The sequence below is a fragment of the Phaethon aethereus genome (genome assembly GCF_964289735.1).
Source record: "Phaethon aethereus genome assembly, chromosome: 23".
Taxonomy (NCBI): Eukaryota; Metazoa; Chordata; class Aves; order Phaethontiformes; family Phaethontidae; genus Phaethon; species Phaethon aethereus.
In genome coordinates, this window is record NC_138599.1 from 5970339 (window position 1) to 5996149 (window position 25811).

The 25811-nt window shown below is 45.6% G+C and overlaps 1 protein-coding gene across 9 annotated transcripts in view; it reads left to right on the forward strand.

Moving 5' to 3' along the window:
- Positions 1–23904, forward strand: part of APLP2 (amyloid beta precursor like protein 2) — a gene marked incomplete at its 5' end in the record, with an annotated part of 47558 nt that extends 23654 nt beyond the window's left edge. Inside the window, 16 exons of one of the 9 annotated variants that reach the window (XM_082010039.1) lie at positions 911–1040; positions 4623–4735; positions 6268–6443; positions 7007–7224; positions 9159–9326; positions 11328–11443; positions 11796–11870; positions 13051–13209; positions 13607–13735; positions 16105–16204; positions 16777–16947; positions 17555–17590; positions 20489–20571; positions 21356–21430; positions 21875–22030; positions 22838–23904. In XM_082010039.1, the coding sequence (XP_081866165.1) occupies positions 911–1040; positions 4623–4735; positions 6268–6443; positions 7007–7224; positions 9159–9326; positions 11328–11443; positions 11796–11870; positions 13051–13209; positions 13607–13735; positions 16105–16204; positions 16777–16947; positions 17555–17590; positions 20489–20571; positions 21356–21430; positions 21875–22030; positions 22838–22939 (2007 nt within the window). In that variant the 3' untranslated portion in view covers positions 22940–23904. Of the gene's footprint in view, positions 1–910; positions 1041–4622; positions 4736–6267; positions 6444–7006; positions 7225–9158; positions 9327–11327; positions 11444–11795; positions 11871–13050; positions 13210–13606; positions 13736–16104; positions 16205–16776; positions 16948–17554; positions 17591–20488; positions 20572–21355; positions 21431–21874; positions 22031–22837 lie in introns of those variants that run through there. The other 8 variants (XM_082010041.1, XM_082010040.1, XM_082010045.1 and 5 more) reach the window with 8 other exon arrangements.
- Positions 23905–25811: the final 1907 nt, after the last annotated feature.

Consider the following 25811-nt stretch of genomic DNA (forward strand, 5'->3'; position numbering starts at 1 on the left):
TTCTAATAAGGATGTGTCTGTGTTGTGGTGAGGTGTTCAGATCAGCCAGAATATCGGAAAAATACTGTCATCGAAACGTTGACGGTATTTTTAGGCTCCTCATGCTTCGTTGTACAAAACATAATCTTCTTTCAGTGTGCTCCAGATACACTGTAGCACATCAGCCTTGATAAGTGTCTTTAATTGCTCCCCTGAGGTGATAGGCATGTAAAGTACCACAAGGAATGGGTTTGGGGTTTTTTTTGGTTGGTTGGTTTTGGTTTGTTTTTTTTTAATGGGAAAGTGATAGAGCACACCCTGTCTGGACTGGAAAATGTTTAAAACTGTTTTACAAGGCTGATATCACCAGGGCTACATTTGTTTCACGTAGCGGAAGCCTAAATATAAGTCAGTGTCTGGAGCCGAGAACTCGAGCAGGACATAGGGATCCTATTAATACATCAGAAGCGGAGCAGTAAGGAAACCTGAGGAGGTGGGTGCATATTAGCTTGACAAGTGACGAGGGAGTCTGAAGATGTTGCTAAACCCTGTTTGTCGGTGATTGCCCTCTTCCAGAGGGTATCGCGCTGCACCAGACGGAATAGAACAGATAAATACTTCACCTCCACTACCATGCAAAGCCAAACAGCTCAGCTTAGTGCCGATGAAGGCACTTGCCCCTGACCTGGCTTTCTCCTGCCACAAAGAAGCAATGACACATTCCATTTCTCAAACCCTGTGTGACAAAACGCCTGGGGGCTTTTTTATTTCTTCAGCTGTTGTAAGCTTGATCCAGAAGGGAATGTGTCCGTGTGCAAATTTGACCTTGTTTTTGTGTAGAGGATCGGCCTCACTACTGCTGTTTAGGAGCCGCTTTGCACATTCTTTGTCCTTTCTGGAGAGCAACCTACCTCTGTATCTTGTTAAACAGATGTATCCAGACCTTCAGATTACGAATGTGGTGGAAGCCAATCAACCTGTCAGCATCGACAGCTGGTGCAAGAGAGGGAAGAAACAGTGCAAGGAGCACACTCATATTGTCGTGCCCTACAAGTGCCTGGGTGAGTGCGTGGTACGATGTGTTTGTACGTTCTTGTAGGAGGAGCACAGAACTGCCTCCCGGCTTCTTTCAGAGAGGACAACTGAGTTTACAGGGCTTCTCTCGTATCGGGTTGCCATTTCCACGTCCAGCTTCCGCTTAAACGTTTTTACTTCCACAAGATGGAAGTCTGCTTTTCTCGAACAGATCGACAGCTTGATAACAGCTGTGGTGGAATAGTGGTGCCTGGCGTGAAAAAGAAATCCCCATTCTCTCTGCAACTGCGATAAAAACCTGAAGGCTATTGTATTTGAGTATCACAAAGACATTGGGATTTAATACTCTGATCCTATTTTTGTGGACCTTTAATATTTTGTTGCCTTGGAGACTTAAATGCTCTGTGTGTTCAGGCTTCCTGCCTTGGTCTTGGCAAGAGATCTCTATTCTATTTCAATGACTATATTTAAACTTCGCTGTTTCAAAGAGGCCCTGCTTCTTGCAGCTGTATCCCATGTCCCCACTATGAACTGCGAAAGAATATGAGAGAAACTCTGATGGATTTCATAGTGCTTTCCAGAATCTATCCACCTGCTTGAATCAGGCAACATGTTTAGCTTGTTTACCTTGCAGCTTTTTGACCTCAAGGTTGTGCCTGACACTGTGCTGCACTGCATGTGTTCTTAGCAGTGAGCTTAGTCTCAGCTGGCTGAATCTCTTCTCAGTTATCCACTGGAAAAGACTAGTTTTGCAAGAAGTCTTGTGCGATCTTGGAGAGTCTGATTGCTGGGAGCATTCAGCGGGAACCAGTTTTCATAATTTCTAGCTGTATCTCGGGTTCGTATGTGGTTTGACATAGGAGAACACAAGCAAAGCTGCAGAACCGTGTGGGTACTTGGTCCTATATGTAATACCTTCCCCTAGACAATCATAAAGCACTTCATAAAAAATGAAATTTGGCATGGACACGTCCTGGGAGAAAGATGCTCGTCTTTCTAGATGTGGAAATTCAGGTTTGAGAAGCACCCAAACGCAGATGATTATACTGGGAACTTTGAATGGAAATAAGGATGAAAGCACGATCTCTGGATTTATAAGGAGTCATCTCTTTTAGACATAATCCTTCCCCCAAGCCTATTCTCCATCTGAGAAATAAGCAGATTGTAGTGAGACTGCCCTAAAATTTGATAAGCATTAAACTATCTGTTAAAGTTTTTAATAAGTGTCTTTGACAGTGTTCGTGACTTGCACGGCCCAGCCTGCAAGGCAGCTTTGGTTTTCAGATCGGAGTTGCAAGTCAATAGTCCATATGGGTATGAAATACCTTCTGGTTGTCTTTAGCAGCCCACACATTGCTTGTTGTAAATGGATGATGTGTTTCTCTGGGGTGCATGTGACTTTTTGATTATAGTTGGCCTATGTGGGGTTTTTTTCCCCTGTTCCTGCTTGTGTCTTCCTTGCTACATCAATGCACAGACTGTCTTGAGGTAGGATCTTGCTGTCACACCATCTCTAACCCTCTCCTGCCTCCCCCCACCAATGAAAGCCCTTTTGTATTTCAAAGGTGAAGAGAGGGGAAGAGGAGAACCCATTAGCACTCTTCACTGAACTGTAAAATAAAGGTAACAATAGGATGATGGGAGCAGGGCTGAGCCTGGTGAGGTGTGAAAAGACAAACTGCTGACAGTTCTGGCTAAGCTGCTAGGTGGCATGGAAGCACCTCTCATGCCTGCTCTGATCTGAAAAGGCAGAGAACTCTTCTTTTTTTGACAGCATGAATGAGGAAGGTGTCCATTAATGTGTAGCCTGTAAGGGTTTTCCAGTTCCTAGGTGAATCGGGAGAACCTTCCATGTGTTTTACACGGCGGTGCTAGGATTCAGTGTTTTTCAAAATAGCTGTTTAATGGCTGCTGTTTGTTGATGAATATCGTATCTGATCAGTTTGAGTCTTCTGCCTTCAGTCCCCAGAACCACTGTGTCTTGATTTGAAAGTTTGGTCAGTTTTAGGTTTCTTATCAGACACATTTAAACCTCTTGTGAGAGGGAAGGGGGAAAGATGAACAACTCAAAATTCTAACTGGCCTGTTTTGAGATGAGAAAATGGGGAAAATATCATTTCTCGGTTGTGTTTAAATTTATTAGTTTAAAATTTGACTAATTGGAAAAGCATGATGAATGCTAGGTTGGTTTCATTATCTTGCAATTGCCATCAGATAATCTGTCCCTAAGTGCCACTTAACCTGTGCATAGGGCATAGGAGAAGCGTCCGTAAGCCTTTGGTATCGACACTAAGGGGCTGCAAAAAAATTGGTCATGCAAAATACTAAAATTTATTTTGAGAAGATAGTGTTGAAGATTGGTTGGAGAAATAATTCTGCTCCCTGAGACGCGATGAGAAAAGGCCTTTGACTTAAAAATCTCTTCTCCGATTTTAAGAAGTGATTCCTAAAGCTGCCGGTCATGTGTGCAAGGTATGTTGCTCTGAAACGTTTGGACTGAAGAACTTTTCCTGGTCTTCTCAGAGTATCTCAATATCTCTTTATTTTAAGATTACTGGATGTGGCATTTAAATCTGCAAGAAAGAAAGAAAAAATTCTCAACTTCGAGAAAATTTCACACTTTGGATTCCAGTGGCAGTGTTTGTTAGGACTTCTGGGCTAAGAACAGAAGTAACGCTTGTGTAGTTTCTGATACATGCTTCACATGTGTTGGTACCAAACTGAGTTGTGGTGGAAATTTAGGTTAAATAGCTTGTAAGTCTAGCTACTGCAGAGTCTCTAGAGCAGACTGATTTTTTTTTCTCTCTCTCTCTCTCTGTCCCATACCCCCCACTCCCCCCAGCCCCCCCAAGCAAAAGTCTGGTTTTAAGATTGTGCCAAAACTTCATCATGCTGGTGAGGTTGTGATTATCTAACTCTTGGGGTGCAGTGTATTTGCTGACTCTGGTTGTACTCTGTTTTTTGGGCTGTATAGTTTTTATTTTTCCAGTCCCCTGTGTTTTGGGTAGGACTGTCCCAGTCAGGGAATGTGCTACAGTTGATCCTAAATTAAACCATCTGGAAACCAAACAAAACAAAACCAAACAAGACTTGCTTAGATACCCAGATATTGAAAGCGTAGATAACACTTGCGGCATATAAAAATTTCCAGGCTGTTACAGCACCAGACAGCATGAACTAGCTTTGCTATGATGCAGCTCATTTAGAAATTAGTGATTAAGTAGTTTGAAAACTTCCGTATGCCGATGCAATCTTTTCAAAGATTTGCGTGAGATCTCTTAGGTCAATCCCGTCTGCTTCACGAACGACAGTTTATTAACTTGCACTGTAACCTTTTCCTTCAGTTCAGCCCTAGGGTTTGCGTAACGTTTCGGTGATCGGCCCCTACTCCTGTTTTTACCTTGGGAAATCTGAGGCTCTGCTTTTCTGTAAATTTGCAGAGATAGCTGCTGAAATGACCTGTCCCGGTTAAGGATATAGCAAACTTTTAAGGCGTTTGCAACGAAGTGTACTTTGGGGGGAGTTCTGATATTGGCTTTCTGTTTTCTGATTTGTTTTCTGTTGGAAATTGGACATGTGAGAACCGTGGATGTTTTCTTGTTTTTCAGTGGGTGAGTTTGTAAGCGATGTCCTGCTGGTTCCAGAGAAGTGCCGATTCTTCCACAAGGAGCGCATGGATGTGTGTGAAAGCCATCAGCACTGGCACACTGTAGCAAAAGAGGTAATTGAGCTGCAGGGGCAGGAATATTTATTTTGGATCTGTCCACTTGGATGCTTCTAGTATTGGAGTACAACCGTGTTTATCTCTGGGGTCTGTAATTCCCACGTTGCATGGACTGAGGCAGAGCGCAGTGGGGAAAAGGGAAAAATTACGAGTACTCGAGTCGCTTAACCTAACAGAGTTATTCTTCACTCCTGAAAAGCTGTCCAAAGTATCTTGCCCAAGATCATACTGTAGGGTGGAGCTAGGAATTGAAATCGGGTCTCTAGGTTATTACTTTTGCCAATGGCTCACCCGTCTTTCCAGGGTAGAGAGCTACACTGGTCATAGGATGTTTCCTCTTCTTCTTGTGCATTTTGCCTAAATGTACCTGCTGCTGCTGGGGATTTGGTTGGGAGTGCTTGCTTGGGGACAATCCGAGTTTCATTGCGACCGATTAGTGGAGGTTTTACATAAGAGATGGATTATGTTCTCAGAATAAATCTAGCCCATGGGCTGCTTTTTTTTATCTGAATGGCAAAAATGTTGCAAAGTCGCTGCACACCCATTTGAACCGGGAGCGGGTAATAAAAACAAGGTCATGGACTAAATGTACATGTTTTCCATTTTGAGGAAATTGGCAATTGTAGAAACAGCAGCACAGTGATTAGTTGTGGTGATGCTAGTAAAGATGAGGTTAAGGATGCACCAGCTCAACTTCCCATTTCTTTAAATTGCCAGGAGCAAAAGCCCATCTAAATAAAGCTGTGTTAGAGGAACCACCTTTTAGTTGAGGATCAACTTGTTAAAGTCGAGCAAATTTAAAAATCACTTGCTTCCAACATAGCTGGAGAACTTTTCAAGAAATATTTGGCTCATTTTACATCCGTGCTGTAGCAAAGTGAAGCACGAAAGGGTTCTGTTGTACATAATAAAGCCTGTCTGTCTTCATTTTTTTTCTGGGGCACCACAAAACCATGTGTTTCCTTAGCTTAAGAGAAGTGTATAGACAAAACATCTAATCGCAGTTTGCATTTGGCTTTTTCTTGAATTATGTGATTGATTTTCACCTACAGCATGTTAAAATAATCTTGACACGAAGTCCTTCTGCGTGATTATTCACTTACTCCAATGTAAAGTTTAATAGATAAAGTTAAATGAAATGGCCAAACAACAGAAAAGCAAACAACAGTTCTGCTTCTTTCAAGTGCTCTCTCCCTTGAGTTGACACAAAACGTCTATAGTTATTTTTCCTGAACTTAGCCAGGCTGCCAGATCAGCGGTTGTTAGGGGCTGGGGGGTGTTTGATACGTTAGCACCAGCAAGCACCGCATGGCTCTGAACCTGAGGCTTTTCTGGGGGTTTTGCTGAAGCTACAAGTCTCAAATCTATTTTCCGTTGATGTTGAGACTTAGGTCATATGGTGCTGTTGTCTTTTTGCTGTAAAATTTAGGCCGTTGGTAGCATCCTTGGGATCTGTGATGGGCACACTTCTAGCTTTATGCAAAGCAAGAGCATGACACTAAACTGACATAAATGGGCTCCTCTTTCAGGCCTGCCTGACAGAAGGGATGATCCTGCACAGTTATGGCATGCTGCTGCCCTGCGGAGTAGACCAGTTCCATGGAACAGAATATGTGTGTTGTCCTCAGACAAAGGTTGTGGATGAGGCTCTGTCCAAGGAGGAAGAGGATGAAGACGAGGATGAGGACTATGACCTCTATAAAAGGTAGGGCTCTTACTGGCATAGATGTTAACAGCTCTGTATGGGAAGTTGCTGTTTGTGAATATTTCGCATAGCACCTCCCTGGTGGTGAGGACTGAGAGGAGAATTTCTGTGTTTTTGAATTTCCCAAAGGAGTGTCCTGAGCCTGAAAAAGCCTTGCAGAAGGACAAATGACTTTGCAGTGCTTTTATTACTGGAGGAGCTAAACATCCCCCCTCTCTTCATCCTTAGCCAGTCAAAAAGGCTGTCTGATTGCTACAGTAGGTACCTCTCCCGAATGTGGTAGACTTTCAGACTTACTGAAAAGAAGCTGATGAGAAAATGCAAGGAAACCCCACTAAGCCAGAGGCACGGAGAAGCTCTGCCTGCAATAGCAGGTGTGTCTGTAATGAGGGAGGTCCCGTTTGCTGCCGTTGCTGAGCCGATCAATAGTCGGTACATTTAATTTTCCCCTCTCTTGTGTTTCTAGAGCAGATGAAAAGAGAATCATCATTCTGGTACCTCAAAGGTTGGCTGCAAAGTGATTAGCCTTAACTTTACCCCCTAACTTAACTGTATCCCTTCAGTGAGTTCCCTACAGAGGCAGGTGTAGAAGACTTCACAGGAACAGCTGTGGAGGAAGATGAGGATGAAGAAGATGAAGGGGAAGAGGAGGAAGACGTGGTGGAAGACCGTGACTACTATTACGATAGCTACAAAGCTGACGATTACAATGAAGAGACCCCCACAGAGCCTAGCAACGACAAGGCTGTTTCCGAAAAAGAAGTCAGCAGCGATATGAAATGTAAGACGCATTCTAGCCTACAGGCCTCTTGCTTCCTCGAGAGCGTTCTTGTTGGCTGTCAGTTGGTGATGGGTTCTTGATCAAGTCGATAAATGCCACTTGGAAGTTTTATTTGCTAGATAAGTTAGCAAACAGAGGAAAGCTGATGATGCTTATGTTTCAAGTGTTGAAATTAACTCTCTAGAGCATGGGCCATATGTTTCCAGATAAACAGCAGTTCAGCTGGCAGAAAGCCCAGCGTTTGGCACATCGAACGAGCACCTCCGTGAAGGTGCGGGGTTGAGTAGGAAAACCAGATCTGCATAGGCTAATTTGGAGAAACCTTGGAGGTGTTTGGGGTACGCTCAGAATTTAAAATCATAGTTTTGGGTGATTACTTCGGATGTGGTGTTTTATACCAGTTTACGAAAAGGAAGCTAAAAGCGGTGGGCTCTGCAGAGGCGGCATGAAGGGGCCATCTGGCCATTTAAGGCTGAGGAAGATACTTAGTGCTGCCTTAATAGCCTTTGCATAAACCCTTCTCTTTCAGGAAAGAAAGTCAGCCAACACAATTGGCCCACTTTTATTACATGAGTCATATATACTTATTGCAGTAGTAATAGATACTAGACTTGCGGTAGCTTTTGTTAAGTGGTCGGTGCCATTGCAGAGGGCATCTGCTGATCGCGTGGTGCCTCAGCGTTATATGATGTCCTATACTTTGCATGTAGAAGTGTCTGCAGAGGAGGGAGGAGGGGAGAGGGAATGAAATTCAATTAGCTACAGATCACTGGATCATTGCCAGTAGTTCTTCCATCTTTTTGGTAAAATGCCAGCATGCTGCAGATAATTTTACTTGCTGAAACAAGGCTTAGCTCATATGTGTACAGGACTGTCTTACAGATCTGCAGGTGTTGAAGTAGAATTGGAACAATACCATTGGGGTTTTGGGGGTGCACAGTCTTTTTTTCCCCAAAGTGTCATGAACAGTTCACAGAATCATTAAGGTTGGAAAAGAGCTCTAAGGTCATCAAGTCCAACCATCAACCCAACACCGCCATGCCCACTAAACCATGTCCCCAAGTGCCACGTCTGCATGTTTTTTGAACACCTCCAGTGATGGTGACTCCACCGCCTCCCTGGGCAGCCTGTTCCAATGTTTGACCACTCCCTCAGTAAAGAATTTTTTCCTAAAATCAAATCTAAACCTCCCCTGGCGCAACTTGCTAACTTACAAACCGTATCTGTTCTCTTGCCTCAAAATAACACAGCTGCTTATATGGCCCGCTTATTATGAAGCAGTCCACGTGCCGTGGCTACCTGGAGTTTCAATATTTACCATATAGATTGTTTCAAAACTTAAAAACCTACTGGCTGAGATTGCCATGGCGATCACGTTCCTTTTGCTTAGCCTGCCTTTTCACTTGCTCTTATACCTCAGATGTGAAGTGTCTGTCCAGGCTGAGTGCAGCGGAACAGGACATCTTTGGATGCTTTAAGCAGCCCTGATGGGTTTTCCTTCCCTCGTGTTGGTTTTATACGGTGGGACACCGGATAAAACTCTACCACTGGGACAACCTGAGGCATAACACTGTGGCATCAGCAAAATAGATCCTTGCTGTTTCAGCCTCTAGCTAAGGAGAAGATGCTCTTGCAGATGAGAGCTCTGTGTGGAGACAGCTGCTGGGGTAGCTTGCTGCTGCACGTCCGCTCCAAAGCACCACATGCGGGCGCTTCTCTGAATAGCCCTGGCAAACTTTGCGATGGTCGCTTTTGCAATGTTAAAAATCCCCCCCAAAACTGATAGAAACCCTTTGGTCGGGGAAGTAGCCATGCTGAGGCCAGTGCCAGTGCCCCAGGAGGAGGTGTGAACTAGAGCCACCGCTGCTTCGTGTAAGTCGCTCGGCGAGGCCTGTGCTCCTCACTAGCTCACGTTCTAACCCGTCTCCACACAGCTGTCTGCTCCCAGGAGGCGATGACAGGGCCCTGCCGGGCTGTGATGCCTCGTTGGTACTTCGACCCTAACAAGAGAAAATGCACTCGCTTTATATATGGAGGCTGCGGAGGCAACAGGAACAATTTTGAGTCAGAGGAGTATTGTATGGCTGTGTGTAAAAAGATGAGTAAGTCCTGCCTCCCACTGGCCCTTTTGCAGCTAGCCACTGTCTGTCTGGCGTTTGGTGTCTCCTCCTCCTTGCCTCGGTCAAGAGAGGATACGTGTGTAGCTCATCCTTTTGGTTCCGGTGTCCACAGCAGTTCTGTCTGTCCTTTTCCAGCAGTCTCCTCTTGTCTCCGCTTCTCTAGGTCCTTAGGCTGAACTTCCTGGGGAAAGTGGCTCTCAACGTATGCTGTCTGTGCTCACTGTTGGCTTGCAGCTCTTGCTAAGGGCTTAGTTGTCCTCTTCCAGATCCATCCCAGGGACCGGGGGCTGCCTCTAACCTCATGTGAAAACACGTAGCTTGTCTGTTTGCGTAACCGGCTTTTTTCCCCAAATACATGGAAGGAAGCGCTCGCTTTTCCCCGTTGTGTTACCGTGCGTATGTTTGACCAGTCGGTCCTGAAAAACGGGCTGGTACTCGCCATTCTCCTGGTTGTAGGTTCTTTCTTGCTATTGTATTTTGGGAAAGTATCAGAGAAGTAGTATAGAATTCAGATTCCCCCTTTCAGCTTGGTTTGAAATATGACTCGTGATTCAGTCCCTGCATTTTTGAGAGCTTGAGGTTTTTGGCACCAATTTCAACTGGATTTTATGTCAGATGATAAAACTACCAAAACCATTTTAACCTCCTTATTAATCTTATTGTTGAACTCCAGTACTTCCACTTCAGCTACCATTAAAGCCTTTTGAAAGGCTTTTTGTGTTATCTGGGGCTTGGCAGTCTGACTATACAGCCATAATCCTGTTTACAAAATGGGCTTCATGCAAGTGCTTTAGATTGGGCTGATCTAACTGAAGTGGTGAAATAAAAGATGCGGATGTCAGGAGCTTTCTGTACAAAAGTTTGTCCTGTTACAGAGGGATTTGGGGCTGGAAAGAGAGTTCTCTGTGTCCAAGCCTGGTTCAGGTGTGCCGGAATACAGTACTGATCTGCTGTTGTCGTCCCTTGCACGCAACAATTTTTTCTGTTTCTTCACTCTTCCCTAGTTAGAGTAAAGGTTCATGGATTCAGGTGCGTGCTAAACTGCAAGGTAGACTTTTTTTTTTCTCTGAAGCGTGCTGTCTTTCAATGATGTGTTGGAGGTTTTTTCCTACTCAAATTACCGAAATTGTTGAAAAGTTGCCTTAACTTTCCCTTTCTGCCCTCCCTCTGCTAAAGGGCAGCAACGGAGTGCATCATGTTTGCCGTAGATCCTTTCAGAAAGGGCTCTGGGCTGTGTAGTCTCTAAAGCTGTAGCACAGAAACTTGATTCAGCGTTTCCTGAACTGCAGTATACGGAGTACAGAGCCCCTGTTGTGGATTTTGCAGATGCTTGAAATTGTCGGTTCTGAAATTGTATTTCTCCCCTTGTTGGCTTTGAATGTCTTAAAGATATAAACAGTCCAGTTTATTGGACGAGTCAATTTGTCACACTGAGCATCCTTCTGTTGCTGTCTTGTCCAATATCATTGCCCATTAGTCCTGCACGGTGCATCTGGTAGGGAAGGTAGGTTTGAAGTGTAAAATATTGGGTAGCGTTTTGTGCAGATTTATTGTCAAGCTCCCTAATCATATTAAGGATGTCTGGAGCCAGCTTGTCAGTGAACAGCTAATGCACAAAATGTCGTTTAAACTATCCAAAGCCAATGTGAAAGGGAAGAGAAAACAAGTTCTTTATTTTGCAATCCAAGTCATTCTGTTGCTGGAGCTGCATAATGCTCGTTTCGGGGCTAATGAGAAGACCGAACAGGTGCCGGTTGCCGCAGTGCATTACTGCGTTGTTGGGATGATGTAACTAACTGATGTTGTGCAGTAAATTGGCAGCTTAAAGATACCAAAATGGACTCCTGGTAGGTGGCAGTTCAGTAAACTCAGCCTGCCAGATTGTTAATTATGCAGGCGTGGAGATTCCTCTCCCTACCTGTCCTTTGCAATCCAGGATCACAGTTTTCTGAGCCTCCGCTTATCCTTACCCTCTCTTTGCAGTGCCAACTGATGATGTGGATGTCTACTTTGAAACCCCAGCCGATGACAACGAGCACGCCCGCTTCCAGAAGGCGAAGGAGCAGCTAGAGGTCAGACACCACAACCGCATGGACCGGGTGAGCGTCTAGCGATAGTCTTTTGTGCTGCCGTGCATAGTTGCTGCCTGTGTTTTTCTGGGCAAGTTGATGGTGAGCTGACTTCCTTTCCAGTCGCCAGCCTTCTGTGTGTCTCTTGCACCATGACTACTTCGTGGCAGTTAGATTTTCATGTCTTCAGAGTGTTGAGAGGGAAGAATCACGCTTGGCTTGCTGCTCAGAGGGCTTAAGTGCTAGATTTAAACCCGACAGCAGCCCTTTTGTGCCTTCAAAACCTGGCCGGGCTGTACAGGGATCTGCTTGTGAAGGCAAATTAGTCCACAAAGACATAAATTTGTGTCTTGTTGATGTGTTTGTTCCTTTTCTCGTCCAGGTGAAAAAGGAATGGGAGGAAGCAGAACACCAAGCTGTAAATCTCCCCAAAGCAGAAAGGCAGACTCTCATTCAGGTAAGAGTTGAAGGACCCAAAGAGGAAAGTTTGGCCTTCGTCTTCTCAATAAACTAAATGAGAGACACTAATACTGAAAGCCAAAAGACAACTGAGAGGGACCAACAGCTTTCCTGTTCTGTCAACAGCTGCCTTCTGGAGGAGATTTGACTCAACCATGTGCTTTGTGCTTAGAGCTGGAGATGATCCCATACTGTGCCATGTCCTTTCCTAAGCCCAATAGTAGGAAGCTATCTCACCCCTCGAGCGTAGCGACAGCAGAGCCAAATTGTAACTTCAGACCTTTGGCCCGTTTTGCACTAACCAGTGGCCTCACAGCCCAGTTCGGGTTGGCCTTGACTCTCTGGACACACATTTCCTGTTTGGACAGACTCAGTTGAAAACCACTTAGGCAGCAGATAAAGCTGGTTTGCTGCCAAAATGCCAGTCTTGTGCCTTATGAGGAGAGTTCAGTTAAGTTAATCAGGGATATTCTCAGTTAGGGGCAGGCTCTTCTGGCAGTGACAGCTATATGAAGTTCCCCCAAACAATACACAGCTAAATTACTGACTGCAGCTTTTAAGCCCACTTTGGATTTTATCCTGGAACACAGTTTCTTTCTACATTTTTTTAACGTAGGCCACTGTAAATATGTGCAAGTCCAAAAGAATTTTTCATCGTCTCTGTTTGAAACATAACAATGCTTAATGGCCTTTTCTGGTTCATTTGGAGATGTGGGTTATGACCTTTCTAACAGAATATATAGAGATTTGAGTCGAAGGCACACTGATGAAAAATCCCTCATGCAACACCTTTGTAAACTTTTGCAAATTCGTATTAATGGCTCTAGGCTGAAGGGATCTATCCTGTTTCCATATTGCAAGGTTGAGGGAAAGAGTTAATATTGTGCCACTCGTTCAGCACACCCTGGATCTTCCAGCTCCAACGTGATGGTTATCTGCAAGGCCATGAGCCCTCTTCAGACCTTTGAAACGGGTCGTGAAGGAATTTTGGAAGACTAATGGTCACAATTGAATTTGCAAAGGTGAAATCTGCATCAACATTTCTTCGCGCCCTTCTCTCCTACTGTAAACACCTAGGACATGCAGTGTGATGGGCTCCGTTTGTTCTAAGGAGTGATGTGAATAGGTGACCATGATGCATACAGCGTATTTCATGCAGGCTGCTTTCTTTGGTCCAGCACTTCCAGGCAATGGTTAAATCTCTGGAGAAAGAGGCAGCAAGCGAGAAGCAGCAGCTCGTGGAAACTCACCTGGCTCGTGTGGAAGCCATGTTGAATGATCGCCGCCGGACTGCTCTGGAGAACTACCTGGCTGCCCTGCAGGCTGACCCACCGCGGGTGAGCTGCTTTGCAATGAATTTTTACAGCAGGGTAGCCCTGGGGTAGGGGTGGAAGGTGGGAACGGCTTGGTGAGAAGACTGCCTGTGACCTGCCGGGGCAAGGTAAAGCTTTCTCCATCGTGGCAGTTTGTGCCCAAGGCCGAGCAGTGGGTCTCCTAATTGACTCACTCTCCTTTCTGCCTGGTTTAAAAAACCTCCACTTTGTTTAGTGTTCAGAAGGCATAGCGTTCTGAGTCAAGCAGACTTAATTTAAAAAGAAAAGATCTGAGAGGTTAGCGCAGGTGATTGATCTGTCCAGTAACAAAGCAGGCTCACAGCTGAAGTGCTGTATTTCAGCTGTGAATTTTATTTGAACCGAATGGACTTGAACTCTTTCCTCTCCTCAAATCCTGCAGCCCCACCGCATCCTGCAAGCTCTGAAGCGCTACGTTCGTGCTGAGAACAAGGACCGTCTGCACACCATCCGCCATTACCAGCACGTCCTGGCAGTTGACCCAGAAAAGGCTGCGCAGATGAAATCTCAGGTAAAAGAATGTTTCTATCAAGAGAGGCATTGTTACCCAGCCCTGGCTGTCGGAGACTCTAGAAGGCATGCGTCGAGCCCTCACGCTAATTTTCTGGGTACTATAGCAACTTCTCATCCTTATGCAGAGATCTGCCGTTCTGTATGCACATTGCCTGTCACCGGGTGCGCTGTCTGAACCATTTTCCTTGGTACTTGGCTTGGTGTTAAAAGTTGGAACTCTGATTTTAGCCGTGGATATTGTTGGTCACAAGGACGAGTCTAGGGGTTTAGAACTAGTTGGGTATCATTTTTGTGTTTCCCTTTGTCAAGCACCCACAAAATTACGCACTGGGGACTCGGTCATCCTTGAACAGGCTTCCTCCCTTCTTTCAAGACATCGTGTCTATGTGTTCCTCTCGATAGGCTTGCTCTTTGCGATGCCTGTGTTTCTTTGGTTTGTGGGAATTTTCTTGTGCCTCTGCAGAGTTACTGCCTTGTTTCCAAAGCGTAATACGTAACCCTTGCCCAGCACTTGATCATCGTTCTTAGCTTTATTAGAAAGTCTTCTTTGGTGAGTTTCTTTTGTGCTGTTGCAATATATTTTACTCCTGAGCAGCCAGAAAGTCATTTTCCTTCTGCTGGGTAGTGTATGTGAATATGCTGCTTCAAGTGGGCGTCAAGCCTGGCCAATGTACTTGTTGCAGATATTGCACAAATCTTTTGAATTATGTCCTGATCATTGTTTTTACAACTCACTTTTAAAATGGAGAAAGATGTACTGCAAAGCCTAACTCGAGATTCAAATGAAGAATGGCCTGTTAACACTGAAAGGTCTGTTCATAAGGGTTCAGAGAGGAGTGACTGTCCAGTCGCAGCTTTAGGAATGTAATCTGTGTTTTACCAGTCCCAGTTTGTGGCTGGTCTGGTGCTTTGAAATGTCTTTGCATTCTGTAATGCATGAAAGATAGGCAAGAACAGCAAAGAAGAGAGAGCTGCAAGGAGACGATGCGGTGGAGCATGTTCAGTGCTGCCGAATGGAAATAAATAGGTGCTGAGGAAAAAAAAAAAAGCTGTATAAACAGTAGATGGAAATACTGTGGTTTAAGGGTAAGACTGGGACTACAGTCTGTTACTGTCACCTCTGATGAGGTGTAGAGTAGTGCTGCAGCGATTTTTTTTTTTTCTGGAAGTCATACTAGGAGGTGCCTGGTCCCATGGGTTTCACATGCTAGCGGCGTACCTTCAACTCTTGTCTCCGTGATTCTTGCTGCTTTGCTGAGCTGCGCGTCCTCAAAGACTGGTAGCGATTGTGGTATTTACAAGCTGACGTTTGGCTTGTGATGCGGCATATGTGATAGCGTTTTCAGAGACAGCTTAGCATATCAAGCACAGTCCACCCTGACCCTTTGTTCTGATGCTGCCAAAGCCCAAGCCTCCACACAAAGCTGTGTGAACTGTATTCTTAAGCTAAAACCTAAACAGTCCTTAATTCATTCTGAAGGCTGCAGTGTCAACAAATTGACATGCAAGGGATGTGGGTGGTACGGTTCAATTTCCATTCGCTTTACTTTTCAGATGCACTTTAAGCTCCTCAATCGATTCCCTTGATTGACAAGCTGCCACATGTAAAATTAAATTGCTTTCATCCTTGCTCTTAAAGGTCAGGTACACATCAGACTGTAAAACAGGTCCATTCAACTCCTTAGCTTTTTCCAATGTTTGGCCATCCATATAGAAATGCTTTTCGTGGTCTGCGTGATCCCTGATTGTGCAGCACCCTCTTCAGGTCAGGCTTGGCTTCACCAGTGACTTTAATACGCTAGGGAAGAGCGATTTGAGGCTGCGTAGAGTTTGGATTTATTTCTCAAACGGAGGGAGAACGCTGTTGCCAGTGGGTGGGTGTAGCAGGTGTAAGACAAATGTAATGCCACCGTTGTTCTGAAAGGCCCCGTTGTTCTGCAGCCAGAGTTGATAGATAATATTGTCTGCTCCCTTTGCCTGTATCTTTTCTAGCAGTCAGGAATGATAATCCATTTAAGAAAGCACTTGCTTGTAGCTGGAAAAGAATTATGACTGTATCTGGCATATGGGAAATATGTCAGTGTTCCCAGCGGAGAGCTGCTTACAGCAAGAGTCAGCTGAATCCTCTTGCTCACCCCCAACCTTTCCCAAAATACTGAGGGAGCCATGTACAAACGGCCGGTTCCAGTGAAGCATGACGTGTTAGATAGCATCGGTCAGAGAACTGGACTAGACGGACCTGTGTCCCATTCTGTTGTCTGTCACAGCAGATCCACCAGTAGTAGATATTTTATTAAACCAAGTACCGGTACCAATTAAGTGACTGACAGTCCTTGCCTACTCCAACACACTCTTGTGCTTTTGCAGGTGATGACACATCTCCATGTGATTGAGGAGCGGATGAATCAAAGTTTGTCGCTGCTCTACAAGGTGCCATATGTGGCTGAAGAAATCCAGGATGAGATTGGTGAGTGTCTCTGTGTGCCAGCTCCTGTGCCACTGTGTTAGACTATGAGCTTTTACATCAAGTGAAGTGGGCTCCAGAAAGACTGCTAGCTCCTTTGAGGGGCTGCCCTCAACAACAAGCACTTGGGCTTAGGCTTACGTTTAAGTACCGCAGGGCAGATGTTCTCTGGGTTTTGCAACGCAGCCAGTCAGAATAGTTTGTCCCTAAGAATTTTCACTGTCCATTTAAAAAAAAGTCAGCAACATTCAGGAGAGCAAAGCTGTCTCTCAAAGGGAAATGAAAAAGCTCCGTAAAAATAAGCAGATGCTTCCCGGCTTTGTAGGGGTTTAATCCCATCTTGCCAAAACCACTTGCCACATCAAACATCTTGGCCCTTATTTGCATGTATTTCTAGCCAACGCCTTCAGTGAGAATTCCAGATGATACTTCAGAGCGTGCAAGATAAGATAACCTGGCAGCCCCGAACTGTGTTCCCCTGCAGCCTTGCCTCAGCTAGGTTCAAACCATCTGCCCCTTTCTGTTCCTGCCAGGCTTCATGCAGTTTGTGTAATATTTCCTCCTATTCCTTTCAGATGAGCTGCTTCAGGAGCAACGTGCAGACATGGATCAGTTCACATCCTCCATTTCTGAATCCCAAGTGGATGTCAGAGTGAGCTCTGAGGAGAGCGAAGAAATTCCCCTGGAGGGCAAACCTTTCCGTCCGTTCCAGGTGAAAACCTTCCCAGCCTTGCCTGAAAGCGAAGGTATGTGGAGCTGAAGATTGCGCTCACTGGCTTTACAGAATGCAGGTGCTTTTTCTCAGCTGATAGGCTCAGCTGGGTGGAAGAAAAAGCTCCATCCCTTTGGGTGACTTAGGAGTAAAGCGGTCGCCCCAGCAGAACCCCTCAGACTCTGTCCACTGGAAAGAGACAGTGCCGCTAGTAATTTGCGTTGAGCTCCTGTCTTGATTTTTCCCATTCTCCTCTGTGCAAAATTGTTTTACCTCTTTCCATTTTTGCAGGGAGTGTTAAACTTTTACTGTGTGGGTTGACTCTGGAATTAATTTTCAGTCTTTAACCAAAGTGCTTTCATGTCATGTTAAGTCTTTGTGCCCTGACCTGCTGAAGGGCTGCTGGGATTCTCCTTGGGTTTTTTTAAATTTGTATCGGTATTTTTTGTATCGTCGGGTGTTGACAGCTGGTGTGTGCGTATTTATTTTAAAAATGCTTGAAGAGAGCTCTGAGCTTAAAGAAAGCTGTAGACTGAAAGCTTTTCCCAGGGTCTGAGTCAGAAATCATGCGCAAGCCTTTTTTCCTTTCTCTCTTAATCTCCTTTCTCTGCTATTTTTGTTTTTGTTTTCCCTCCTGCTAGATCCTCAGCCGGATTTGTACCATCCAATGAAAAAAGGTTGGTTCTAAGCTGCTCCCTCACAGTGCTTTCGATCACTCTCCTACCTTCTCAGTGTGTTTGCTAGCTTCATTTTAGTTTCATACTCACCTTTATTTTCATTTCCCCGCTCTCATTTAGACCAGTAACTTTCGATGTTGCTTGTTTAGGCCTAGTATTAAAGAAGCGAGCTAGTCTGGGCATCTCATTGACTGTGTGTGTTCCTCTCTGGTGGGCTTGCAGGTGTCTCGGAGTGTACGGAGTAGCTTCTTTGCTCTCAGAATGTGGGCCTAGCAGTCTGTCTGCAACCGTGCAGTACTTTGCATCTCTTCACGTGCACTCATGTTCGACACTTCTCAAAATAACCCTTGCAGTGCTGATGGTAAATAGCCTAGAGGCTCTTCTGCCTGCTGTGGAACCTGTCCTTACAGCCCGATGACAGCACTAAACTAGGAATGAGAGTGCTGCAGCAGACGTAGGCAATGTTTCCCGGCTAAATGTCCTCATAGATGTTATAGAGTGCAGCCGGTCTGGGACAGATGAACTGGGAGATTCCTTCTTTGTGTTTGTGATCTCCTTGGCATCGCCTTTTCACATGTAGCATCTCTCCGTACTAGCAAAGTCCTGTGTGATCATCCATTTCTCCTTTAGCTCATTATTAATTCTGCGGTAACTCAGTGCCAGGCTGAAAAGGGGCTGCCTGGGCTCTGAAAGCGGCATAGAAATACTGGCATTAAATTAAATCCTCTGTTAGCCATACAATCTCAGGTAAAGATCAGGCCTGGCTGATCTGCTACCACAGATGTAGTTCCTGCAGCAGAAATGGAAGGCTAATTCTTCAAATGCTCTTGCAGAGCAGTGGTACGTGTGCTATGTGTGAGGAGTAAAACCAGCATTTTAATTTGCCTTTAGTTCCAAATATTGTGCAGAATTTGAAAAGAGAGCAAAGGATTTTGCTAACAACCATTTAATATGAACACAAATAGTCGTGTAACATGATGGAGGCCAGGTAGCTTGAAACTGTTCTCATTATCAGCGTTTCTGTACAAATATAAGTCACCTTCATCCCTCTTGTAGAACAGTGTGCAGCTAATTCAGTGTGCCGACTGCTCTGGAAAGAATGGGGACAGCCTTTAGTTTGAAATTTTTTTTTTTTTTTTATGCCTCCGCCCTCCGGACAACTGTTTTGTTGACTTAAAGGTGATAAATACAGGCTGGTTCTCCCCTTTAGGGTATGTGGAAGAGTTTCTGATGATCTGGGGGCAAAGATTACATCCTGCCCTTGCTCCTTCTCTCCCTTCCCTTTTCTTTGAATTTCACGAAGGCTGCTAGGGAGTTTTTTGGGGGTGTTTTATGTGTGTGTGTGGTTGGGTCTTTTTTCCCTGGGAAGTATATAATCTAAACTGTGCCTTTGAGCTCCATAGAACTGGGTGTGTTATTTGGTACAGCACTGTGTGGCAGATAGCAAAGCTCAGTGCAGCAGCTGAACTCCCAGCCTTGGAGACTATGCTGCATTGGCTCCTGAGAATTGAAGGCCAAAAGCTGACACAGTAGTTCTCTAAAAACGGTTTGTGGCTAGTCTCTCCAGAAAATCCCAATCATTGACTTTCACAATAACTTGACCTGCTTCGACAGCCCTGAGAAGTCCGACTGGCAGTCTTGGCCGTGCTTGGAATCTGCTTGCTCTCTCTGAAGAACTGTGTAGGAAAAGGGGATGCACTGAAACCCAGGATGCTCCTTTTGGGAGGAGTTGGAGCGAAATGTTGATTTCCTTGGCGTTTTCAGGCAGTAAAAGCTTGCCTCTGTAAAAACGTGCCTTGGAGCCAACTAGCCTTTCCTTGCATCTCATCAAAGAACACGCTGCCCGTTTCAGCAGCGGCTGACATAATGTCTTGGGCAACCTGCAAGCTCAGCAGCTTGTGGAGAGGCGTATGCAGTCACTGGCAAAGCATTAAGTGCTGTAGTAATAATTCCCCCACCTCGTGCTCCTCGTTGGAGAGACCCCGCTGTAGGTTTGAGGCTTCGCTCTCCTGCTTTTGCATTAGGTGTTGTGAAGGCCATTATGTTGTCCCTTCTGAAAATGGAAAACTGGCATTCTCCTGACTTGCTGCGTTCTGTTAGGTCTGAGTATCTTGCATCAGACTCTTCTGTTATTGATCTGATCTATTTATAAATGCTTCAGATCAAAAGGGTTTATGCAGAGCAGCTGCCTTCTGTTAATTGATATTGTTCTCTTGAGCCTATGCTAGTTTCAGCCCAGACGCGGGTGAGTGATGTCCTGGTACAAAGGCTGGTGTAGTTCTTTGCTCCTCCCCAGCCCTGGGATTTATTGTTTCTGGGCTCGTGCCACAGAACAGGACGGCAGCTTATTACAGAGCCACGCTGGGTGACCTTGAAATTCTCATTCCCGAGGCGCTTGCCGATGCGCTTGATTTCAAAAGAATGGGCGATGCTGAGCGTGCGGTTGAAAGCGTTCCCTGCGCGCTGGCTCTCCGCGGAGAGGAAATGCGTACTTCGCATCACGGGGGTCATCGTGAGGTGGGGGCGAGCCGGGGTGGCGTTTGCAGAAAGGAACTACGAGCCCACAATTTGTGTTACGTGTTGCCTTGGACCTTCTCTAACAGCAGCACTTTAACAGTATGGTAGTTCTGGATTTGCACTTCAGCCTGGTTTCGGTGAGTCTTGTCTGCTGCTCTCATTGCCACCTCATTTCCCCTCATTAACAGACACCCTCCCCCCGCCACTTGTCACTGTAGCGTAGTTTACAAGCTCCCCTTCTGACACAACAGCATGAAGACAGATTAATAATCAACGGTCCACGCGGTTAAACACACTAGCCATGGGAGCTCTACAAAGAGTAGGTAACCCTTCCTAAATGTCACGGAGGACTGACTAACCTGCCTTGCTCTTTTGGTGCAGGTTCTGCCATGACGGAGTTGGATGGGCTGATTGGCGCTGAAGAAAAAGTGATTAACAGCAAGAACAAAGTGGATGAAAATGTGGTGAGCCCTCCACCTGTATTTTGTAAAGCAAAGCCTGCCGTGGACCACTAATGAATAGCAGTAGCTTATTTCCATGTCCCCTTCCTGCTTAGGGAATGTCGGTGTATTCATTATCCATATGGTGTGGGGGAGTCAGTTTTCTGACTATTGTAGGCTCTTAATACTGATTAGCATCAGAAGGGTGGGAGGGTGAGGGAAGGAGAGAGATCTAGATCTTCGGCGGTCTGAGCCGGAGAACTGTCTCATTTAGTAACTGCTTTCCCAAGCAGAGACCCTTTGATATGCCTTTGTTTTAGCTAGGTAGCTCGCTAGCTGAATACACTGAATGCTGCTGCGTTCCATCCATCCTCCCAGCTATTTTTCATGGCAAGAAAGGCCTCACCCTCTTCCAAAAGTGAGCAACCCAGTAGATACTAGCTCTATCTACAGTGTAAAGAATTCACTAGGTTATAGCGGCAGCTGCCTTGCCTCAGTTCCCTAGGTTTAACAAAAAAAAAAAAAAAAGGGCTTTTGAGAGTTTCTGCTGTGTCCAAGGCTAGGACCTAGTTTTTCTTCTGGGTCTTCAGTTTGAGGTAGTCTGGATGTCAAAATGGTTGCAGTACTAACTCAGGTGGCTTTAAAAGTTGCAGAACATCCCACGCCGTTGAGAGCAGGGGAAGGACGATAGGTGGTCCTGAGCCTTTGCCAGGATTCCTTCAAGGTCTCTTGTCTGCCTTCGTATTCCTTCTTCCACCTGTTTTTTTCTATGGTTCCTTTCATAAAACGCTTTTGTGACTGTGTTTAGGTAATTGATGAAACCCTTGACGTGAAGGAAATGATTTTCAATGCGGAGCGTGTTGGTGGGCTGGTGGACGAGCCGGTACGTATGTGGCTGCCGAGTCCAGCGACCGGCAAATTCCTAAATTTATGTTTCTGTGTTCCTGCGTGTTAACTAAATTTGGGGTTTGGTGCCTTGACACTGCTCTGGGAAGTCATGCAGAGCGTAACGCGATGGGGCCTTCCTGCATAAAGATGTAAACGGTAAACATACGTTTTAGCTGAACACCCGACTCTCTGGTTGCAGAAGTGTTTTGCGGGATAGGAGAGCGGTCAGCGCCTGTCCAGGAATGCCTAAGCGGGGAGACAATTTTGTGTTCATTATCCTTTTGGTGAAGTATTTAGAGGTGAAATGCTTAGACTGTCTGGTGTAATCAGTCACGTCTTGGTAGTGGAGATGGTTGAAGACGTTATTGGTGGCCACCTTTTAGGTTTGCATTTAGCAGTGCATCTTCCTCTACCTGCTCCGTTGTTTTCTTCCCTCCAGGATAATGACAACTCCCTTCGCGATGACTTCAGTTTCAGCAGCAGCGCCCTTATTGGTCTGTTGGTGATTGCTGTTGCCATAGCTACTGTTATAGTCATCAGCTTGGTGATGCTGAGGAAGAGGCAGTATGGGACCATCAGCCATGGAATTGTGGAGGTGAGAAACCTATGCTGACTATTTTCATCCGTAACCCAGGATGAAAATAGTTGGCGTTGAATCACATGTTGTGTGTAGGGGGGCGAAGATGGCGGTAGCTGCCAAGCCATCCGCGGCTCTACTCCTAGCTAGACGGCACTTAAATCTGTAGGCGCTGACATCTTCGCCGCTTATTTATCAGTATGCAGGTATCAGTCAACGGTGTGCCGTGCTGGGACCTGTCACTTGACAGTTGTACTCGCTTATCACAAGGAATTCAATTAGGCTTCCCTGTCTGGCTCAGGATAGGATTTAGCAGTAAATGAGCTTTTCGGGTGATATCTTTAGCAGGGCAGTAAGTCAGTCAATCTATAGCTATTTGTCCTCCCAACTAATGCAACAACTATTAAGACGGCGCGATCGGCTGAACGCTGAGAAGCGGCGTTCCTTCTTGTTCCTTCTGCTCCCAACATGCACATTTCTAATGACCACTTAATGGAGTCTGGAGAAAGCCGCTTTTCCCCTTTGCCCAACCAAGGCATGAAATTATAACGACCTCTTTAATGGGAGAAGTGGGTCCCAAATTTGTAACCTTAGCTAACTTCTTAGAGGTGGGTGGAGAACATGCCCAAAGAGGCAAGGGCAGGCAGGAGGCGGCAGCACCCGAACAAGGAGCTCTGTGGAGCACTTTTTTTTTTGTGGCTTGCCTCTCTTCCCGTGTGCTGCTTGCCACGGTATTTATCCAGCGTCTGTCCGTCTGCTCTTGTTACTATGAAATAGGGCTCGCAAGTACCTCCTTTGACCGGTAACCGTCTGGCCTTTCTAAAGGTTGACCCGATGCTTACCCCAGAAGAGCGGCATCTGAGCAAGATGCAAAACCATGGCTACGAGAACCCCACTTACAAATACCTGGAGCAGATGCAAATATAAGAGAGATGAAGATACAACGGCCCTGACCGGGAAAGGAGCAGGGCGGAGGGCCAAAGGGGTCCAGCGTTTTGGATCAACTACTGACCAACAGTTGCTTTGAGGGGACTTCATCTTACATTCAGAACTCCTGGATCATTAAGACTATAATTACTACTGTAGAGTTGCAATTTCCATTCTTTTAAATGGGTGAAGAAATGATAATATAACAATATGATATCTAAATCTCCTTAAACGGGAAAAATGGATCTATTGCAGATATTTGACTGAGATGTAGTTTTCTTTTTTTTTTTAAACGATCTCAAAAATACCAGTTCCGTTGTACTGTTGTCTGATACAAGCTCTATATATATAAAATGGGAAATGTTGATTTTTATTTCTGATAGACCACCTGTATATTGAGGGTCATTTGTACCAGCCCAGCCCACCTTGTAAAAAGGAGACAGTTGTGGCTCTTCAGTCTTTTTGGCTTTTATATATAAAGCAGTATTCTTTTTTCCTTTTTTTTTTTTAAATTAATTTTGCTGGGAGTTGCAAAGAGATTAATTTAGGGACAGGAACTATGACAGCATAAGCAAGGAAGCAATTGGGAATGGTAACTAACAAAAATCCTTAGAAAAAAAGAAAAAGAAAAAAAAAAAAAAAAGAAAAAAGCCCCATCCTCATATGCCAGTGATGTGCACCCTGCTGCTTAGCAGCTCGGGCTCTAGGAATCGAGACTCCCTGGAGGCAAGGAGTTAAAAGGCTTCTAGCATCTCTGTTTATAGTTATTCTAGTGGAATGTTAGAGCATGGTTTGTGCATACTGGGGTCTGCACATTCCCCTGCCGGATTCAGTTCTGCTCTAGAGTTGGAAGTTCCTAGTATTGAATTTAAATCCTCCGTTCTGAACCAGTTTCCTTCAGTACTCACCTGGCATTAACAGCCCCCTCTCGCTACTACTTTCTCATTTTCCCCAGCTCTCCTGCCTCACCAACATGGTAAGTGGTTAAGAGACGTGGGTTTTTTGAGCCTTCGCATCTCTCTTTCGGTGATGTTGGGCCATAGGCACGGCTTTGGGTGTTTGCCCAGACATGACAAATCACTGCAATAATCAGTACCTTGGGAGCTGATGAACATGGAGTTTGCTTTAACTGGGGAGGGAAGAGAGGGACAAGTTGGGAAAGGGATACTGCCTGCTTTAAGGGAAATTGGATGCATAGGCCGCAAGAAGAACAAAAGGGGTATTGTTCCGCTCACCATCATGTCTTTGTAATGCTTGTATAGTTGGTGTTAATGCTCACGGCTTTTTTAAATCTGGAGGTTCTGGTAACCTGTGGTGTATTTTTTCTATTTTCCCTGTGACCTTATTTTTTTCTTCCCCTTCCGTGTCTCTTCCCACTATGCACAGATTTACCTGCAAACTCCTTAGTGTGGTCTGTGGGGAATGTACAAAGTTTAAACACATCAATAAACACTTTAACTTCCAGATCGTTTCTTCTCTTTATTCACGGACTCGCTTACGTTTCTCTCTCCTCCCACCATGTCCTCGCCAAACCCGCGGAGACCTTTCCCTCCGCTTTGGCGAGGAGGAACGCGCTGGTATTGAGAACGCGGAGCCGTGCCCGGAGTCTCTTGCGGTATTTCCAGATCCCGCTGACCTTTGCGGAGAGGAGGAGGTGCGATGCTAAACGCGACGCCCGGGACTCCTGAATACCGCAACATCCTCACGCTGGAGCGCAGGTCGGTCAGAGCTGCAGCTGGCGGTCGAAGACGTCGCCGGTCAAAATGCCGGAACCTCTCCCTGGATGAAGGCGGCCACTGGCAGCGGCTTCTCGGAGCGAGCGGAGCCAAAGCGCTCTGCCGTAGCAAGCCGTTGCTGCCGCTCGGCCGTCCACCCCCACTTCCTTGCGAGCCGGAGGAACGCATCCGGGTGGTGGGGAGACGGATTTGGGTAGCACGGTGGGTGTGCTGGCTTCGTGCTCGGAGCCTGCGTTGCCCGCGTGGCTTAGAAATAGGCTTGGACAGAAGGGGCGGGGGGGAGGGCAGGAAATCTTCAAATTAATGAGCTAAGAGGACACTCAGGCCTCAAACAATGGCACAGGTTCCTTGAATGCTTCCTGTTGTGGACGGCCAGATCCGAAATACTTTGAAGACGTAAAGAGCCCGGGGCAGTAGTTGGTCTGACTATGGTTAGTGCTCACTGTATCGCTTCTAACGTTTTTGTTTTATGAAAGGAAATAACTTGACTGGTGTAACTTTCTATTCCAGAACACCTAAAACTAACAGCCTGTAAAGCTCACAGCTGTCCCTGCTGCTGTATGTCATTCCTCTTCAATTTTCCTTCTTTGAAGTGCGACCTGGAACGCAAATTCCTCCTCTCTCGCGTCTCGGCAAAATGACCGAAGAGTCATTGCCTTTTGAACGCTGTTTTAGGAGGCCGAGAGACGGAGTTAATCTTCCTTTGCGTTGATCTGAGCGGTTCCCAGTGGGTCTGAATGAAGAGAGGGACAGGAGGTAGGAGGAAAACATGAAGGCTTAGGAATTCTGAATAGGAAACAATCATGTGTCCTCTTTCTCCTTAAACGTGGGCTCCTTGGTTCCACTGGAACTTCCACGTTCTGGCTAAATTATTCAGACTCTGCAGGAAAGAACAGATGCTGTCCTAGAAAACGCCGTCTGTTGGCCTGTCACGACTGCTTGGGAAAGAGTTTTGATTTCTCAACTGTAAATTTCATTTAAATGATGCCAGAGCCTATCTTCAGTCCAAAGCTGTTTCTTGGACTGCACCCTCAGGTAGGGTGACCTGAGAGAGAGACAAATTACAGAGTTCAATTTGGGTATTAGATTTTTCCTTCGATAAATTCTATTAGTCCTACAAAATAAATACATCAGGC